This window comes from Poecilia latipinna, unplaced genomic scaffold, assembly GCF_001443285.1.
Source record: "Poecilia latipinna isolate Pla-1442-1.1 unplaced genomic scaffold, P_latipinna-1.0 Scaffold957, whole genome shotgun sequence".
Taxonomy (NCBI): domain Eukaryota; kingdom Metazoa; phylum Chordata; class Actinopteri; order Cyprinodontiformes; family Poeciliidae; genus Poecilia; species Poecilia latipinna.
Genome location: NW_015113573.1, coordinates 108,721 through 129,533, shown reverse-complemented (window position 1 = coordinate 129,533; position 20,813 = coordinate 108,721). Strand labels below are relative to the sequence as shown.

General features: G+C 41.4%; 1 protein-coding gene across 6 annotated transcripts in view; it reads right to left on the bottom strand.

The window, feature by feature from the left end:
* The window catches only part of znf521 (zinc finger protein 521), a 121,946-nt gene that overhangs the window by 8,107 nt on the left and 93,026 nt on the right, over positions 1–20,813 (bottom strand). For all 6 annotated transcript variants that reach the window (XM_015049721.1, XM_015049724.1, XM_015049720.1 and 3 more), the window contains 2 exons: positions 20,127–20,258; positions 11,242–11,357 (listed from right to left, as the gene is read on the bottom strand). In XM_015049721.1, the coding sequence (XP_014905207.1) occupies positions 11,242–11,357; positions 20,127–20,258 (248 nt within the window). The remainder of the gene's footprint in view (positions 1–11,241; positions 11,358–20,126; positions 20,259–20,813) is intronic.

Sequence of the window (20,813 nt, the reverse complement as noted above, 5' to 3'; positions counted from 1 at the left end):
TCTGAATGTCCCAGCTCTGCCTGACACATAACTGCATTCTACCTTTTTCCTTAAACATGCCAGGAGTTTTTACACTGAGGGCTTTCTCAAGGACGGTGTTAAACGACTTCAGTGGCTGTGGCAGCCATGCAGACTAAAGGGAAATAGAAGAAAAAACGTAGAAGAAAAAAAAATACGCTAAGAGAAAATGAAACTGATACCTTTATCTCTGTGGATATTGAACTCTGCAGAGCAGCTATAAACTGTTCTGTGTATAAGTACAAAGGAGTGGAAAGGAGGGCGAGGGAGGAAATCCGCTTTCCAATCTTCATCCTTGTCAAGTTCTTCAAGTTACTTCTGTGCAGTTGTTGGGCGCAACGAATGCCTACAGTGTGCAGCCACAAATTAGATATCACACATGCAGTTCGCTCATTGCTTTTTGTAAGAAAATGAGCAAAATGTCCACTGCACCCGTAAAGAGGATGTCACTAATGGTGTCACACTAGAATCGCAGCAATTTAGGATTAGATGCCCTCCATTAAGCCTTTTAGCTCTCATCCTAACTCCAATTCTATTCCCCCTGAAACTCTGCCATTCCCCTTATCATCCATTTCCCTCCCTTATATCCAACCCTTAATCTCCTCCTCGATCCTTTCAACCACCTGCTGGCCACATAGGCCTGCTGTAGTTACCAGCGGTGTTCAGGTAAACCGTAGCAACTCAATTCTACACTAAATTAAATTTTGCACTGATCGATAAGGCACACCCGCTTCGGCCTTCTGAGATGCGAGCACCCCTTTTCTCTTCTCGCTTCTCCTCACATCTCAGGCTCCATGCCACCGTTAAACCGACACTTTCATCTGATTACATCACCCCACTGCAGCGCCCTCAGGGGTAGTGGAAGAGGAGGGAGAACACCCGGCAGGGGTCTGGTGTACCCATGCAAACAGGTGCAACGTGTCTTCAGGATTTAATGCTGCTGCAGAGAGACGAGGGGGAGGGAGGGACAAAATAATGGGGAACGATTGGGGAAGGAGCAGAAACCAGGAAAGAGCAAGTCGGCTAGGGAGCTGATTTATTAACTAATCATTCTTTATGTCGTTCCCCATTGCTCTGGTCTCCATCGATAGTGCCCGGTCTCCAGTGAGGCAACAGAGGTGTATCTCTTGCATCAGCTCTGCAGAGGAAGGCCACTGGACTCAGACACAGAAGCTCCCCCTTTCATCTGATCCTGCTGTATTAGTGAAAATCTTCGCATTGTCCGGCATCACGGAGAGCGAGATGTAAAGCTTAGTCGTCACGCTAACAAAGTTTGATTAGCAATATGGTAATACCTGCTGAGCACGTGTTAAGTGCATTGTGTCTGCTCTTTCTACTCGGTGTAACGTTAAAGCCAGGTTTTATTGAGTGGTTGGAGACCTGACTGCACAATAATGACTTTTTAAGCCATGGCCTTTTCACGGTTTCTTGAACAAATAAAGCTGTTTGCACTTTAAACAAACGCAGAGCTAACCAGTGAATTGACCGGAATGTGTCCCATTATGCAGCCTTTATTTTTAAAAAAATCTATTTTCTAGGCAGTTTATTCATAATTATGTGTTGCATATACTTGGGAAATACGTACATTATTGTTATAAAATGCACTAATGAATAATTTTTTTTACAGGAAATAAAATGATTATGCCTGAACTCGCTGCACAACAAAATTAATTTCACACTGAAACATAATAAATAAATACACAGGTGATAATCAGACTGAATAGTTCTCAGGGAAATTATAAGAGAACAACATAAATTTAACTTGGTTAAAATCACAGCAAAGCACAAATATATTACTGGTTGCGTTAAAGGAGTCCAATTTAAAACACCTTAATGTTTTATTTTTTGCTTATATCACCCTGGAAATTTAAACATCAATCCAGAGTCAAAACAAATGGCTCCCTTGTCTACTGGCTCTGAAAGTGCATGCAGTCATGCACTAAGTATATAATTAGCTGTTGGTGGACAATGGGGAGTTCTAAGACAGACTTGTACACACCCTCTATCACTGCACTGAACGACTGAATTCATTTAAAGCATAAAATAATGATGACTTAAAAAAATGCTCAACAATATTACACAGAATTTTCCCATCAAATTGCTTCAAGTGCTTATTTCAGGATGGTGTCAGACCCAGTTCTTAACTGGTTGAACATAATAACTATTTTAATATTTCACAAACATTGTGCCGCCTCAGAGAAGTGTGTCTAAAAGTCTCCTCCAGTTGGAGCGCCTGTCAGTTTTATTCTGTGTTTTTGTCTTTTTGCACTCAGTTGGACTTTAATGCACCTTTAAGCAGCAAACAATGTTTGTAACCAGCTGATTGTTAATCAATACCAGATAACAGAACCTCAAAAAGCAGCGAAACATGGCATTGACTACAAGATTGAATATTATTATTTGGTGATTGCATTAGGCCAATAATGTTTAGGAACTCAGTTGGAGGTAGTGGTTCAGCAGAACGCTGCAGCCACCGCTTTATGTGGAGCATTGATCAATTTAAACATGATGACAGGATTCAGGTTGCGTCTCTGAAGGGTGTGTGTTCCCATTCTGAACACCACATATGAAGAAGTATCATACATTATTTTTGGTGTGGTGTTAAAATGATTTGGTGATCGCTGCGATTCTTGGAAGACAGTTGAATGTCCATGAGAGCTGCAACACACATGCGAGAAAATGTTAACATGTAAATAAAAAATCCGGGCCAACCTCACGTCACTTGTGAGGCGATCAACCGGAGGCGATGGTGGAGCATTGTTTCTCCATCACTCTGCGTTTTCGTACGTCACCGAGTTTCAAGGCAGATATGCAGTAGCGTGATGGGAATATTTTAGCTTTCAGCCAGCAGTAATATTTCTACAAACTAACTTTTTGTCTTTGAACGTTTTAATGTTTTACGTTTATGTCACTTCAAAATGTTCTTTGTCCAGGAACAATGACCAGAATTATGAGTAATTGTGTGAGATTTGTGATATAGTTTGAAATATTTTTTGCTATTCGGGGGGGGGAACTCCAGGGAAAGACAGGAGTGTTGCATTCTCTCTGGCACTTTAATGGTGTGTTGAACTTGCTGTCCAGTATCGACTCAGTCCTTCCTTTGTGCTTTCCCTACTGTCGACCGGTCCACCGAGGGAGTAATCCTTCCCTGCTCTGACCCCAGGCCAGGCTTACTGCTGGCTAGTTTAGCCAATGGATATTACAAAAAAAAAAAAAAAAATCAAATAATAAATAAATAAATAAATAAAACAGCAGCTGGCATTCTCCACAGTCATCACTTATCGGACCATGGGGAGGGTTGACCCAAAACACTGTTCCACCACAACCAGCCCAGTCTCCTTGGTAACAGACAGTCTTGTTTGAAGCGAGGTGCCCAGGGAGTCATGGTCATACTGTAACAGCACTAGGCGAGGACGGAGATGACAACAGCAATGGATTTCACTGTATTCCATGTAGCCACACTGAGCGGCTATAAAAATACATCTTGAATCCATAACGTTTGAAACACTTTGAGACATCTAAGCACCCGGAGCAAACACTTCTGAGGTGGAACCGGAGATGACGGAGCACCGCTTTTTTTGTGGGCCGGGTCTTTTGTACCTCCAAATGATACTCATTACCCTGTCTAAGTAGACAAGTGAATGGTACTAGAAACACACTATGCAGTGATCCCGCTGTTTGACTGAGGTAGCAAAACAACTGCACAACTGCTGTGTTATTATGGGGCCTCATTAAGTGAGGAGAGAGTGGGAGAGGGGGAGAGGGAGAGAGGAGCATAGACGGAGAGAAGGCCAGTGAGGGGGAGAAAAAAAGGGAGAGAAAGAGGAATAGAAAAAACACAAGAGAGCGATACAAACTGTATTGTGAGGTGATAGCAACACACAGATGCCTTTCCAGCCAAAATGAAGTCTATGACTAAAGAACCCAATTAAGGGCTTTCTTAGGGGAACCATCTTGGGAGGGGGATGGGTCTTCCTGGGACACGAGCCCTGGGCTACATCCTCTAATTAGACAGAGCGAGGGGGGAGGATCTCTGCCTGTCACTGGGAGGGAGATGGGGTCCGTGGGGTTCCGCATGTCAGTCCCAGAAACAAAACACAATTACTTTCACATTTAACCACTTCAGTCAGGGACAGACTTTGGCAGGGGATATTTCAGAGTGCACCCCTGCTTTTCAACTGATGCTGCAGTGATGGATATGATCATAGATGTGGGCAAAATTCTTAATTTTTTATTTTTTTTCCCCACAGTTCTACAAGAGAGAAACAGTTATTTTGGTGGGTTTTTTTGTACGAGTCAAGGCAAAAATAATAATAATAATAATAAAGTACTTCTCGCTGACACATCATTTTCAATGTGCAAGTTGTTGCCATTGTTACTAAAATTCCAGACTGGAGTTTGTCAATCTTTCTAGCTCACAAGTATGCAGATGTTTCTTTCACATGGTACAGACCATGTAGGCTTTAAATATGGAACATGTAAAGTGAAAGATGAGCTTAAAGTCATACCAATGCATTAAAATTATTCTTAAATTTGGATTACCAAAAGACCACTACAAAACCTGAGTTTTTGACTCAGGCTTTGCATGTCTGCAAAATGGTCCCAGACAATCACACTACCACCACCAAGAATTATACGTAAAACAGGATATTTTAATCACACAAATTATTTTTTTTTCAACCATCTAGGCTTCTGAAAATGTTTGATTTAGTTGATTTCTATGCTGCACAATGTTTATATAAAGTTAACAAAAAGACATAATAGAACACTTTCTCTCTTAATAAATAAATACTGGATACTGAGCAGGACTCAGTGTAGTGAGTAAATGAAAGCAAATATCAAAGTACCGACTGATAAAGTCTACACTTCCATATAGTACATGTAATGCAGTCTGTTATAGTGTGGTAATTTCTATGATGCTACAGCAAACACAAACAGGTTGCTCTAAAACAAATAACAGCCCGTTGAAGATCACCGGCCAACAATGAGATGCATCCTTTTACACAAAAATATGCAAACGCAGCTTATTAACTATGAGAGTCTATATTACTGGTGTAGGACTCGGGATCAAAAGTCTTGGTCTTTTCTGAATCTCAGTTACATTCAGTCTTCTCTTGCTCTTACACATGTCAGACTCCAGCTTTTGCCTCAAGTCTGGTCAAGACAACAGCTGCACCATCCTCTTTTTACAGCAACTTAGCATGACGGTGCTGGCTGCAAAAAAAAAAATTTTTTACAAAAAAAAAAAAAAAAAAAAAAAAGTTCAATGGCGCCACCTGTGCTCCTTTGTGTCGGTGAATAGAAGATAATAGGGATGTGAAAACGAGGGAAAACCTTTTTCCACTGCAGATGTATGGATGTTTGTCTGTCTCTACAGTACACTGCAAGAAGGAACTCTTAAGTGATTTAAGTCCTCCACCTCCACCTGTCGCCTCCATTCCTTCTGCCTGCAGCTAATGCCAAGTCAGTTAACGCTTAGATGGATGGATTTACTCTCAGAGTTGTCTGGCTCGTCTGTTTAACTTTTGAACAGCTTGTCAAATGTGCTGGATAAGTTGCATGCAGTTGGTTATCTGGGTTTGTGTTCACCAACATTTTGTCGCAGAGAATGTTACAGAAAAAGATGGCTCATCATTACAATCAGTTACTCTTGGCCTTGGGTTTGGTCTCCTTCCTCTTTAGTCTTGGTATGGTGGGTTCTTGACTCGATCTAGTGTTATTTAGACTACAACAGCAGATTGCATGCTAGCTTGATTTCACTGCTTGTTACAGGAACTAAGATGAGCTTATGAGACTTGGGGCTAGGAGTCCGAGTCAAAGTCAAGTCCGAAGTGTTTACAGCATGAATCTAAGTCAAGTTTAAAGTTTTTGTTTTTATGACTTAAGTAGAGTTTTGAGTTCAAGTCTGAAACTTTAGTCAACATCTCTGGCAAAGGGACAGGGAATGAAGTTTGAAAATACAAATATGTGCTAATTGTGCACATACATTTTTTGCATACACTTATTTTCATAAAATAGAAAAAAAAAATATTTAACCGAAAAATTTCCACTTTTGTCTGTGACTCTCTAGACATCCTGTTTTCCAAATGGCAAAAGTTAAACTTCAGTGTTTGTAAAATATGACAACCAAATTCCGTCTGGAGTCGTCGTTCCGATGCCGCTTACTGTGTCCTCTGATACATTCTGCTAACCTGAAAATCAAATCACTACAGACAGAAAATTAAAACTGCATGAGTTTCCTTGAGAAATGCTCCAAATTGTTTTTATCAAAGTTGCTGAAAAAGTCAACCAAGTAAAGTAAAAGAGACACGTTTGAGGAAAGGATCCGGTGATGGATTCGAGCGCAGTACACTGAGCGTCTCCTCTTTGTTTGGATTTAACTTTCCCCAATGGTCCAACAGAGGAAAAAAAAAAAAAAGGACAAAAAAACAGAGGAGCTCAAAGGCTTCTGGGAGTTTTTGTCATGTCTCCCTCCAGACATTGTGTTTGCATGCACATATCAGACCCTGAGAGAGATGGAGACAAAGACAAATACATAGAGGATGCACACAGAAGTACACCCACAAACACAGTCTCATATATACCCGCACTGCGAAAGAGAATATCCTCCCAGGATCATTAGGTCTGTCATGCTGTCTAATTCTGATCCACCTACAAAAGTAGAACACAACTATTGTGATAAACATCACACGCCATCTAAGGCGGTATATGTGCTCGTTTACAGCACGCAGCAACAGCACTCAGACTGGTACGTAATTATAAATAAGCTTAAATATTAATGATTGCGCCTCACAAGTTGTTTTTTTCCCCCCCTAATTCGCTCTTGTTTTATTTTGCCGTGCCGCTGTTTGAAACAGTGCCAGGATTCCAAGAACCTGGGGTGATGAAGAAGAAAACAAGTTGTCATATGAAAGGAAATATAAATATATATTTGCCACTTTCAAATGTGTGAAGAGCTGTCACACTTGGCAGATCAAGACGTTCAGGAAAAATTTGGTGTTTGAGAGCCACTTGGGGACAAATGCATAAAGCTTTGCTTTTGTATGACACATTAGGGACTCGGGGCAGTTAGGGCATTTTCCGGGGCATACTTTAAAATTAATAATAGAAAAACTTCTGGGGAATTAGGTCTCCTGCGTCAAACTAAAGAACAGCTTTGAAAGGCGGAGGGAGGGAAAGAAAGGAAGTGTCTAAAATGTCATTTTTGGGAGCTGTCATTTGAAAAATAAGAAAAAAAAGTAATTCGATGCATTCTAGTGCTCAAAGAACCCACTCTGTTGCTGTTTTTGCCGCAGACTGGGCTCTCTCAGAGTATCCATCTCTCCCTTTCTTTTCCCTGCGTTCTGCCCGGGACAGACATTATGACAAACATAGCTGTTTACGCTGACCTGGTGACCGTGAAACCTATAAATATGCTTAATTAAAACCGTTGAATTGGTCACAGCTTGGCAATAATGGCCATCACACGGGGAGCGGAGAATCTCATTTGTGAGGGGAGGGGGAGTGGGAGGAAAATGATGCAGATGTGCTCTTGTCACTTTTAGCACTCATTAAGGCTGGGGTGCTTTGGATTGTCTTTGAAGAAATCCTTTTTTTTTTTTTTTTTAGGAAGAAAAAAAAAGATGCTCCAATTAAGGTGCGTGTCCTGCGGGCGTCTGAGGGGAGGGAGAAGTCGTTGAGCACCCAGATCGTAACGCTTCTCTGTCGATCACAGCGAGACTTACAATACTCTGTGGCTTACAGCAACCTAAAGAAATCGGACGACGGAAAGAATAAACTTTCTTTATTCAGAAGGTTCGAGGGAATTTTGTCTGGAAAATGTAACCCGGTTGCTTCTCAGCAACTTCAGCCTCATTGTCTCATCCTTAGAGGATCGTTGAGAGAAAATCCTCCTGATTGCAGCCATCCAGCAGTCGGTGCAACACTGAAGTTAAGCCTATGTGGACGTTCACAAACAAATACAAATGAGTTGCACTCTGAGAAATGTTAGATTAAAGCTGTGGCTGATGCTGGGGCTCTATCAGTTAATGAATCTGGTTAATTAATCCAGCCAAGAACCATTGTTGGTGGCTGAGTTCTTTGAAGTCACGCGAAATGCAATTGCATCTAAAACCGCAAAAAAAAAAAAAAAAAAAAAAAAAGGGGGGGGCAGGTTCGCATTGCAATGTGTTCTTTAGCAGAGCCATTCAGGCACTTATGAATGGACAGAAGGGGAACTAAGGTCAAGTGGGTGAGAGGATATACTGTCATTCAGGTGGTCAGTGAGAGACTGTTCAAGCAGCAAGGCTGCCCTCAAAATTTATGTGATAGCTTTACTCAGTATTACATTTTAATTTGTTGAAAGCAAGGGATAAGCAAAGTTGAGACCGTATAAGTTTGCGATGCTAGAGGGGAGTCCTCTGCACACTTTCAGGTGGAGTAGAGGTCTATACATCTCACCGCTTACTTTCTGTCCAGGTAAAAATGGCGAAAAAGAGAAACTGGAGAAACAAAAAAGAAGAGCAAGAGAGGTTTTTCTCCACTGGACTCTGGATTCTGGGGCACGCAGACCCACGAGTGAGTCAATCTGGTAGGTCTGAGGGGGGCGGCCGGGCGGGGGGTCCTGGGAGGGCTGATTAGACGGATGCTCTCCCATCATCCATCTCGACAGGCTGGCGAAAATTGGCTAGCCCCTCACAGGGTAGAGTTCACGGGGGGAGGATGCGAAGTGGTGCACTGGATACCTGTCACAGCCTTTGGTCTGTTTCAGGATCTCAGCAGCGAATTAATAAAATATCTTCCCTGCTTTGCTTTACCTGCCCTGGCAGCTCTCTGTTTCCTTGCTGCTTCCTCTCCCCAGCTTGCACTGGCCCTTTGACCCATCCCACTACTGTGAGAGATGAGGGGGCCCAGGTAGCCGGCCAGAGAGCCAGAGAGGATCAGGGAGAGACTCCAAACTCAGGTCCAAGCAAAGAAAGGATTCTCTTCTGCTAGAGGAAAGTTCCAGTTCAGACAGACTGACAAAAAAGCGCTCTGTATCAGGCAGATATCCTGAAGGGTAAAGGTTGGCAAATGGCAGACAGAAACAACCACACAAGGCCTCTTTCATATTTTGTCAAGTTTTAGCTATGCATGTAAATAAAATCCACAAGCAGTTCATAAGTTCAGGAAAAACTAAATTTGCAGTGTCTCGTAAAAATGTAATACTTGAACTTTTTCACATTTCGTCATGTCGCAACCACAAACAACGTACAACAGCAAAGTGGAGAATATCACTTTTAAAGAGAATATCTTTAGAAATAAAAAACCCCCCCCTGAAAACCAAGACTTGCATATGTATTAAGCTCCCTCATTCCACACTTTATAGAAAAGCATTTTGCTGCAACTACAGCAGAAGGCCTTATGGGGAAGCCTCTCTACAGCATCGTGCTGCCACCAACATGGTGGAGATTGTGTAAGCACAATGGACGCCATCAATATGAACACATTTTAAATCTGGCAATTCGTCCGTTTGACAAGATTGTTTCAACACAAGAAGTTGATCCAAAAATCCAAACTATTCTATGATAGCTCTGGCTGTCTGTCCAGGGTAATTGTCCTTCCAGAAGGTGAATGTCCACCTGCTGTTTCAACGCTTTTACAGAAACTAACAGGGAATCCTTTAAGGATCCCCAAATAAATATTTAGAGATCTGTGGCTGCAACACGACAAAATAAGAACAATAGCTATTATTGCTGCTGCAAAGCACTGCGAGTAAAAACTCTAAAAAAGGGTACCACATGACAACTTACTTTCCTTTAAGTATCTGCTTTTACAAGAAGCAACGCGTGTATCTATATGTACGGCACGTGTGTTTGAGATCATGTCATCATGCGCTCACACGGGACCGTCGGAAGAGCATGGAACAGGTTGGAGATAATGATTGTCTTATCCCCCAAGCTCATTCTTGCTCTCCTTTCATAACCCCCTGTTTCACAGCAGAATGCTATAGGTCTTTCATGTACTGCACTTGTCTTTTCACACGCAGTAAAACAATATAATCATGCATGAAACATTACCTCCGGGAGGTGGAGATCACTTCACTCCTGAAAATGTCAAACATAAAATAAAAAAAAAGAAAAAAAAAAGTAGGAAAACATCCCCAGGTTATTTGAGATTGTTTACAGGTATCTCTCGCAACCCGTGCCATATAGAAAACACTTGTACCAATGAGAAATGAAAACGTGACAAATTAAGGGGGCTTGATGTGACTGAAAGGCATTAACAATGGGTGGGGTACTGCTGAGGCTTTTCATATAATCTTCCCTGCTGCAAAGTTGCGTGTCGGCGGATCAGGACTTGTTTTATTCATGTTCCCGTTACTGGAATGACCAGCAAATAATGATCACATTCACCTTCCTCCTGGCAGAGGCACACCTATGTGTTTACAACCTGAATCTCAATATGAAAATCACTCCCAATCAATGGGCACTTCCTCTGGCTACCAGCTACTGCGCTGCATAATCTGAGATCCAGGTCAATCCCAACAGGAGGAGTTTTTGCCTCTTTTACAACATTAAAGTAAATTAAGAAAAAAATATTATTTCAGCACTTTTGAACACCGCAATTATAGAATGTTCATATTTTAGTGATTCGGTTTCAAAAAGGTAATAGAAAGGGATCTGGATATGAGAAGTGCACAATAGAGAATCCCCCAAACAAAACAGAGCTGCTCGAAAACACCACCACAGTGAAATAATATAATAAGGTCTGTTTCATTTTTTCAGGTTCTCCAAGGAGCGGAGGAAAAGATTGCTAGAAAATGGATTATCTCTCTAACATTGCGAGTTCATAAGTCCAACTAGTAACTTTGTTGAAGGGCAGATACCGACTCCCTGAGGACAGAGCTCATATTTAGCCACGAGGCCTCCTCTGTGATTAGGAGAGGAGATGCAGGCATATTGACTCAGCCGTGTTTTTGCCTCTGCACTGTATGTAATTACCTCTTCAAAAATGAGCATTCCGCTAATCCTCTAATTCCAGATATTTTAGTGCTCGGCTGGTCTAATAAGCAAATCAAATCATATCTGCACATCACAAATGAGTTTTGGAAACAGACTGAAATAATTCCTTCTGAGTCGCCTGTCCCAGTCGGAGCGGAGGAGGATAGCCAGAGCCCTGTGTTTAGCGCTTGTGGAGCTGAGCTCGGTGATTGGCTCTCTCTTTGTCTTTCCTGGCGGGCTACACCGGGGTTCAAAAGCTCACCTGTAACTCTGTCTGGAAGAAGAACTTCTGTGGGCACTGTGAGCAGTCGTAGATCTTATCCTCCTGTCCGTGGGCAGAGAAAATGTGCTGCTGGAGCTTGTTGGCCTGGACAAACACTGCACAGAAAAAAAAAAAAACATGAAATAGTAAACAAAGATTGTAAATGCATCTTCACTTTGCTGATGAATCAAAATAGACAGCACAGTAAGTGCATCTGCCTAAATAAAACAGACTAATGATTTTTCAAACAGTGAAGAAAATGATTTAATTACAAATAAATGATTACATAAACATTTTACAGACACACAGTGGCTGCCAAGTTTAATTGCACAAACCTGGTAATGATAAGAGGAAGGTTGATTCTGTGTGTGGTGAACCATGTCTTTTGGAATAAACTGAAAAACTGACTTGAGGCCACTGCAACCAAAGCCTCACAAAACACAAATATGGTTCTCGACAAAAGGACACCTAATGAATTGGGCGGCCTCAGGACCCCAGTTACTTTAAGAAGTGACTTTATTGTTAAACAGCATGCAATAACGGCATTTATTTAAATGTTCAAACACATTTATGTTTACTGATGCTCTCATTGATCTAACAGTGGGGAAAATAATAATCCCAGTCAGTTTTTGGGGTTTGGGAAACATCACCCATTGCAATTTATTGTTGTTACCATAAAAATCACGATAAAGATCAAGAATATGATAATTGTCTATCTCTATTTTCCACATATTAACCTTTCGTTCAACACCAAACCCATCTGGAATCTAAGGCTCATCAGTTCAGATCACAGACCCAGTTAAAGTCCAGGAGCAGTAGAAAGGGTCCTTGAAAAATAAATAGGCCCAATGAATTATAGCTCCTCCACCATTCTTAGCAGTAGGCAGGATGAACTCCTTTGCCAAAGACACAGTTTCAGTTCCACTTGCATGGAGCAAGTCCACATGTTTACATTCCAGATGCTTAAAAGGTTTTTTTTTTTTTTTTTTCTGGCAGTGTCCCAAAAGGCAGCTGCCATGCAGACAGCATCTAATCAATTTTCGAGAGACTTGGTGAGCCAACATCTATATATAAAAACTCTAACAGTGAGCTTTGGAGATAGTTTTACCTCTATGCTTAATGGAAAGTTAAAAATGGGTCCTTGTCTGGCTTTGTGTTCAGTAGCTAAAAGAAATGGGCTTCTGTGCCATTTTTTATGTATGCCTCTGGGGGGAAAAAAAAGTCATGGTCACTAAGAAACTCTATTTGCTTTGAGAAACTAAAGTATAAATTAAAGATAATGCTTTGGTTACATTTATTTTGCAAGCAATTATTACAGATAGTTGTAGGACACGCGAGTTTGTTCAAAGCAATTAGTTTCCACTGTGCAAGTTCTTACCCCACTGAAAGGTGGGATTTTTCATAAATGTTTTGTATGAAATCATGCTACTGCAATAAAAGGTGAACTTCTTTTAGGCCTTTTTAATTCTCTTTACCAGGAGTGCTAATAAACGTGGCTGGCACTACATATCGGTTGGGATAAAACAGTTTCTATGGAGTAGAACGGTCACATTTCTGGTGCTAGAGCTGGTTAAATTCATGACGTTTGGGGAATAATGATGCTCTTTATTTAGCACTGCTGTGGGGACAACAAGCCAGGAAATAAACAACCACGAAAACTGGCATGGCTTCAAGTGCAAAACATGGCCTCCATTAGTCTACATCACTAATTACAGTATATTGACAGTATAAATATTCATGGTGCTCCACTACTTATTTATGCAGGCAAAGATTATAACTCACCAACATATAAACACACAACTCGCAGGAGCTTAAAACACATACCGTATATTTGTGCTTTAATTAAGCCATGGTCAACATTAAAAAAGCTAAGTGGGGATGTGACTGTGTGCGCCTGAGCGACTTGTGTTGGTACGCCCTCCAAGGAGAACTTCAAACACACCGTTTGTTATCCCGTATCCCTGTGCTTTAAAGATGGCTTTCTAATCTCAAAGGTCTGGTTGCCGTGGAAAAGTTAGCACAAGGGGGCTTCATTTGAATTTCTTGGAACTCAAAATAACTTGTTTTTAAATGGATGCACTGGTGGCCATGGGGTGACAGAGGAAGACAAGAAACAGCCACAAAAGGTGAGGCGTCTGTCAGAGAGAAGGCTTTAAGGCTCACTATGGCCCCATGCCGTGGATGTACAACTTCAACATGTAAGGAGTCGGGCTCACCTGGGAGAACGATTATTAATTATTGAGCGGTGTAGGGTTGAGAAACATTCGGCTTCGGTGAATGTCACACTCCCTGACCTGGGAAATAAAAGTTTAGATCCATAGCAGACACGCTGCGGGGACGCTGTCAGACTGCTAATGCCTAGGTGGCAGCTGTCAGTGGAACATGGCAGCGATGTTAACCGCAAATGAACAAACCTCCTCTAATGAACAAACAGCAACTCCATGGCCCATTTCTGAGACTAACGACCACAGCAATATGAGGATAAACATAAGTGCCAAGTTTTACGACTGGTGACAAAACATTTCGGCTCCAGGTTAAGACCTCAGCTATAACACTTATTTGGGCTCTCCCTTATGCTCCAAAAACGGCAACAATTTTCCGTGCGGAACCCGTGCTCTGGAAGCAGAAATTGTGCTGATAAACAATGGCCCTTTCCTTCAGCTGCTTTTTGTCTGCATATACAGTACAGAAGCAGGTCAGAGCAGCTGCAGGAAGCCTTCATTATGTCTTTGGCTGGAGGAAGAAAAAGTCAATACAGCAAAAATAAAAATGGATTTGAGACTTGGGGGGCCTTCAAATACTATACAGCACGGCCAAACACAACTGAGATGTCAAGTTAGATGTTACTCGCTGTTAACGTGTAATTCTGGTCCAATGAGGGGCAAATTTGTAATCAGTTTTGCTTTTACCAGTTGTAGGCTGACATTCATTGATATCCACAAGGAAAGTGACGGCTAATTAAAAGTAAATATAAAAAATATGCTATTAATGTTTCAATGGCCTAGTTAAACAATAGTAGGGTTGATAAATACTGAAAAAGGGTATTTTTTTATGTATATGAGCTGCCGTCTCAACAAGGGAGAAAAAGCTTTTGGAGTTTTTTTTTTTTACATTTTGTTATCTTACAACCACAAACTACTGTGTAAATGGAATTTAACAAAATGGACCAATACGAAGCAGTACGTAATTGTGAAGTGGAAGAAAATTCAAAATTGTTTTGTAATTCCTTAACAAATCAAAAAAAGCATGTTGAGCATTTGTATTTATCCCCCTTTTACTCTGATGCCCATAAATAAAGTCCAGAGCCACCAACTACCATCAAAAGTTACCAAGCTGCATTTACACCAGCACTGTGTAGAGTACAACACACGGCATGCTGGGTAAAATACAACCAAAATAGACACACGTCTTGTGCTACAGTGGGCCTGGTGGACAAATGTCTGAGCACCCCTGACCCATTGTTGCCTTAACACCTATACGTTTACTTGCATTAATGCTTGCAAGCAATAATTTCCAATCAGTGATTATGATTAGGATTTCTTTAGGATTCCGATGAAAGTATTTTACAAATTTTGTGCAACAAAGGTTTCAGTGTCTTTAAAATCTTTCTATTAGAATATTGTTGCAATATTATTGTTTTGGAATGCTTTGCCTTACTGAAGCTTTTAACAAAATCAAATTGGAATCGGTTCTCAACTGGTTTACCCGGTTAAATAAAGCTTAAGCAAATAAAGAAAGCTCTCATCAGAGCATCCGCTAAAAGCCCCAGCGAAAACTCTGAAGGACCTCCAGAAATCCACGGTTGATGAGGGAGAAACTGACATTGTTCAGTTGTGCATTCCAAAAATCTGACCTGTCTTTCTGAATGGAAAGAAGAAAGCCATTGTTAAAAAAAAGGTAAAAAAAAAAAAAGTATCTGTTTCTTCATGTTTGCCGTTTGCCATCAACCATTTGAACATGCAGAAGTACATGATCTGATCAGATGAGATAAAATGCATGTCACACTTTGGCAGCATTACACTGTGGCTATGTTTTTATGCCTCTGCAAGACTTCGAGATATTTATAAAAAGTAAAAATAACATCAAACAAAGGTGGGATTCTTTTTTCCACTTCACAACTATGCGCTACTTTGTGCATGTAAAAAAATGCTTCCATGCAGTTATGTGATAAATTATGAAAAGGTTTAAGAGTTTTTCAAGGCACTGCAAGTGCTCAGAAATCTGCCCTTGCACAAGTTACATATCTTGTTTTATGTCATAAAAACCAAGCTTCGTCTATTGTGATTGTCTGTCACATCGGCATGAAACATGTAAAAATGCACTGCAATAAAGAGACAAGTAAAACTAAGATGGGACCCTGTTTTGGCATTTGGCAGTATGAGAAAGATATAACATTTACAACTGCATTGCTTCTTCCGAAGGAGTTGGGAGGGAGGCACAGATACATCTCTTCTTGGAGGGTTGAAACGAGGATACAAAGAAACGGGAAAGAAATAATCCAAAAAACCACATCCAAACAGGATCAACGGCTGGCCATTGTGTCTCTCCCTGCTGAGAGTGTGAGAGGGGAGAGAGGAGAGAGCGAACTTTGTGGAGTTTGTTGGCCACAGAGCCAGAGCAGAGCCAAGCTGCACAGAGCTGCACAGAGCGCTGAGCCGGGCTGGGCATCAGGGGTGTCAGGGCTGAGGGGGCTGAGGGGCCAAGGTCTTCTCGCTGTGGGGGATATTAAGCCCTCTGATTAGATCTCATGGGCCGCGCATGGCAGACGTCTCCTTTACTACAGGCCCCAGCTCATCTTTATTTTGGCAGGGTGGTGCTCTCTGCAGGCTGCACTGCACCAATACTAAGCTGTTTGTGTAGGGAGAAAAAAATAAGTTTATCCCTTTCCCCCCCACCCTTCTTCCGTTCTCGTTTTCATTTATTTATCCGTCTAGCCTACATGTGCTCGTTTCTGCTTAATTTGAGAACTCACGACACAAAACCTTATCTGAGGGCTCTGAGGCGAAACAAACAAATTGGGAGTTGATGCAGAGCTGCAAGCAGATAGCTGTGAGCTCCAAGTTAAAGCTTAGTCCTCTGTTTTCTTCTTCTGTGTCTAAGTTGTCATGAACCCACCTTCACACAGCAGCAGCATGTGAGCTGCAACTAAACAACAAGCTAATTAAACTACCTTATTTGTCACACTTGTGTGGATTTTAAGGCAGTGCATCCTGTAGTTTTTCAAGTTTGTTCCTCATGTGGTGACATAAGTTGAAAAAAAAAACAGTGCACACACACACACACACACACACACATATACACAGGACTTTCATCAGACACACTTTCTTCTGTTTTGTTTGTCTTAAGCACATATTCCCAATCACAATTTCCACACCAGCCCTCCCTACAGCTCCTAAGGGTGCAGGCAGACACTTCTAGCTGCAGGCTCCCCCACTTCTGAAACCTGTCAAATCTGTCCTGGGAGAGTCAGCCTCTCTCTCATCATCCAGGGGCTTATGGACCTCTCTCCATTTACCCTCCCTCCCTTACCCAGCTCTCTTTTCCTCCTCCACTTCCCTCCTTTCATCTCACATCCAAACTTGCCAGTTGCAACCTTCTCAGCTTCCTTTAAGTTTTGTCTCCTTTTCTCCTCTACATTCGTCTGTCCTTATCTACTGTCTTTAACTTACTTTCCCTAATACTTTTCTCCAGTCTGTTTTTTTTTTTGCAGTGTGATGCAGTCCTCTCGCCACTTCAACCTCCCTTCTGCTCCCAAGAGTTTAGATTGGGGATAATCAGGTGTGTAGAAAGAATGACAATCACTCTTTGCCTCCCACTGCGTTTTGGGTCGCAAGGGGGCAGATCAAACCGAAACATGTGCACTGAGGGGGAATGAGCTTTTAAACAAAGAGCAACCTTGTTAAACGAGCGCGCTCAACGGCCCTGCCACCACCTAGTTTGATCAAAGTTTTGCTTTCATGTTTGGACTCATTCCATCTACTGAAGGCATCCTTTAAATCTACGAAAGTAATGTATTTTAGTAACCCGGACATGCTGTAGTTCTGGTATAGTTCAAGTAATTATCAACCAACTGTGAATGCAAAAAAAGGCAGCCCCCGTGAAAGTAACAAAATGTCTAAAAATTTACTTTGCAAAATAAGTTAATTTGTCTTCATACAGGAGCATTTACAAATGGCTAACAATATTTAATATTTACATAAACCACTCAACGGGCAACAAAAAAAGTCACTCCTCTCTTTTGGCTCAACAAAGGCAACTTAATGGTTTATGATTAGTTTTTCTTGATTAACAGCAATTGCATTAACTATTTATTAATCATTTATAAGAAAAGGTGTACTGGCAGTACTATTGCAAAGTGTGGTATACATTTGTACCCCTCAAGGGGCTGAACACATGCATCCCACACATTAAAAATGCGTAAATGTATGGAAAGCATGTCTTATATTTGTTTAATTTTACAATTACAAACCATACTGTGTTGACATCACATCTCAAAGCTCAAGCAGCACAAGGGCTTTTCTAAGGCGCTGCACTAAAAAGATGTCCATGGAAATCCCGATCATAGAAATAAATCCAATTGTTAAAAAATAAAATAAAACAATTTTGTTTTTAGAACCCCTAGAGGTGTTGTATGTTTTGTCAGTTAGAAAGTTCGAAAAATAAAGTTTATGTCCAGCTAAATCAGGGACACATGTCTTCTTTCTTTTATTTTCTTCGACTCAGCTTGAAGAAATATATTCAAGGACAGCTGTCAGCTAATATCTCAATTTCTCTGTTCCCTCCAAGTGCTCTGACTTCAGCTCGGCCTGCCTGTCCCCCGCATCCCCAACAGAGGGAGGCCTTTCAGTTCATCCTGTACTCTCCACCGCACGGCTTCCCGGCTACCACAGGCCTCTTCGCCCATCTGTCTGTCTGCTCCGCGACCGCTGTCCTGAGGGGGCACTCTGTCTCTACCTCTTTCCCTCTCCCTTCCTCCTAGCATCCCCCCCTTCTCTCTCTCTCTCCCTCTATCCCTCCTCTCTCTCATGTGCCGTGATCGATATGGACGCTGAGGGAGTGGGGGGACCTGTCTGTCAAAGACGGGCGCTGGAAAATGAAGGCTCAGATGAAGGAGGCATGCTCTGTATATTAAATGCCTGGACCCCTGTGAGGGGTGGAGGGAGAGGAGTTTCAGGGTGGGGGGTGAAATATCAATAGGCTTCTTCTTAAAGAGGCACAAGGCCAAAAACAGTGATGCAGAGTAGAGGAGGGGAGTGCATGGAAAGGAAGCTGTGAACTGAGGCGGATGAAGACGTTTGGGAAGACGAAAAGATGCAGAACAGTCAGTAATGATATTAATTGATCTAACAAGCAGACATGAGGCAAATGAGTTTATTGCGCGATGGATGGATGAAGCTGGGGGCGGCGGAGGGGTTAGAGGAAGTAGGAAGAGGAAATGAGCTGGACCCAAAAAGTGTTAGGAAGAGTAAAGAGCTGAGAAGGGAGAAAGAGTGAAGAGCCGAAGTTAACGACTTTGCAGATTTCATTATAGAGATAGTTAACCCTGTTGACACTGAAGGAGGGCGCTATTCTCTCAGGAGGAGTCCGGTCCTTCCACCTCCACGCACAGAGACAGATGAGATCATTACAGCTATCAGCACCACTGCCATCCACAATTAGCACATCTCCTTTTCTTTCTCCGCTCCTCCATCCCCCCATCTCCCCTCAGCTCACACTGTCTTAACCCCCCCTCCCCACCCCCCGCCCTCTCCCCGTCTTTCTTTCTCCCCCCCTTTCACCTTGTGACACTTCTTTGGCCTTGATTTTGAGGCAATTTGACGAAACAAAAAGCCACATGGTGCAAACTGCTATCAGCTTTATACGGCTGGCTTGCTTGACCTTTCAAGACTCGTTCAGAAGCTACAGTGCCTTGAAAAAGTATTTGTATCCCTTGAACTGTTTCACGTTTTTTTGACGTTAGTACTTACTTTTTGTATCTTCTGTGAAAAAAACAAAAACAAACAAACAAACAAAAAACAAAGTAGAACATAATTGTGAAGTGGAAAGATTTTTGCAATAATTATTTTTTTAAAATTAGAAACTAAAATGTGTGGGATGGAAAAGTAATTAGAGAAAAGGCAGAAAGTCCAGTTTTAAGTTTGCAGATAACCCAGCAAACATTGTGAAGATTTTTTATTTTTATTTTTCATGTTGTACATACAACATGTTGTGTTTGGAGGAAAACTAATACACAAATACACCATGGAGTGGGGATGTTTCATTTCAGCAGGGACATAGAAACTGTTCAGAACACATGGCACAATGGATGAACTTAAATAAGGGAAGAAAGCCTGTTAAAAGTTACAAAAGACTTCATACTGGGGTGGAGGTTTACCATTCCAGCAGGACAAAATCCCTAAAAATACAACTATATCAGTGGCTTGGAGCATGTTCATATCCAATATCAGAATATATTTGACCCTAGTCTGAGAATTTTTGGTAATGCTTTTACCAGCTGTTGCTAGCTGTTCTCAATATGACAGAGCGTGAGCTACTTTTCAAAAAGAACTGAACAAAATCTTCAGTCTCTAGATGTGGACATGGAGACAAACCCCAGAAGACATGCAGCTGTGACTGCAGCAAAATGGACATGTGCTAAGAATTGACTCAGTGCTTGTTAAGTACACCTACTACGCCTTGTAGCATTTTATGTAAAAATAGCTATAAACTATGTTGCACATTTCAATTATGCACTGCCTTGTGTTGATCTATCTGATAGAAACCCCAACAAAATAAACTAAAGTTTATTGCTGTCATGTGACTACAGTTAACAATGACAAATTTCCCATTTATATTTTCTTTTTTCCATTAATTCATTGGATTTGTCTCCAAGGTATTGTGCAAACCTGTAAAGCAGACTGGACACTTGAAGGTTCCCCCCATGCCCTCGAAGCTGTGCTCAATCAGGTGGCATTGAAGCTTCGCCGGTGAGTCGAATGACTGACTACAGAGCTTGCATTCATGGTTCAGTCCTTCCTCTGCGGAGAAGAAACAACACAAACACACAGAGAACCATGAGTGGAAAAATAAACAGAGCATGAACGGCTGGGGAGCAGCAAAAGGTCTCACTCTGGTCTTAACCCTAACACCAACAGTTTTTTTTTATTTTATTTTATTTTTTCTCCTGTCTGAGATTTTCCTGATTCAAACAGGAAAAAAAGAAAGAACACGTGACCCTGTCCCGTCAGACTTTAACTGAATAACCAGTTGGGGTTTTAATTGTTCTCACTAAAGATCGTGGTGTACGTCATCCTTTTGATGAACTTGCACAAAATAATTATTTATTTTTAGAATTTGCTAATTAAAATAACATCAAAAGAGGTTTAGATAGATGGAAAGGGATTTGAGATTCGTAGAATCAGAATTTCCACTCAAGAGGATATTTCTGTTAAGATCTTTCTATCATAATATCTTAATATCATCTGTCTCCAGTTTGCTTTTTTAATAGGCCTGAATATTACATTAAAATTATATTATTAATGAATATAGTGATGGCTACATCAATTGAGATCAACCCCTGGTTTCCTACTATT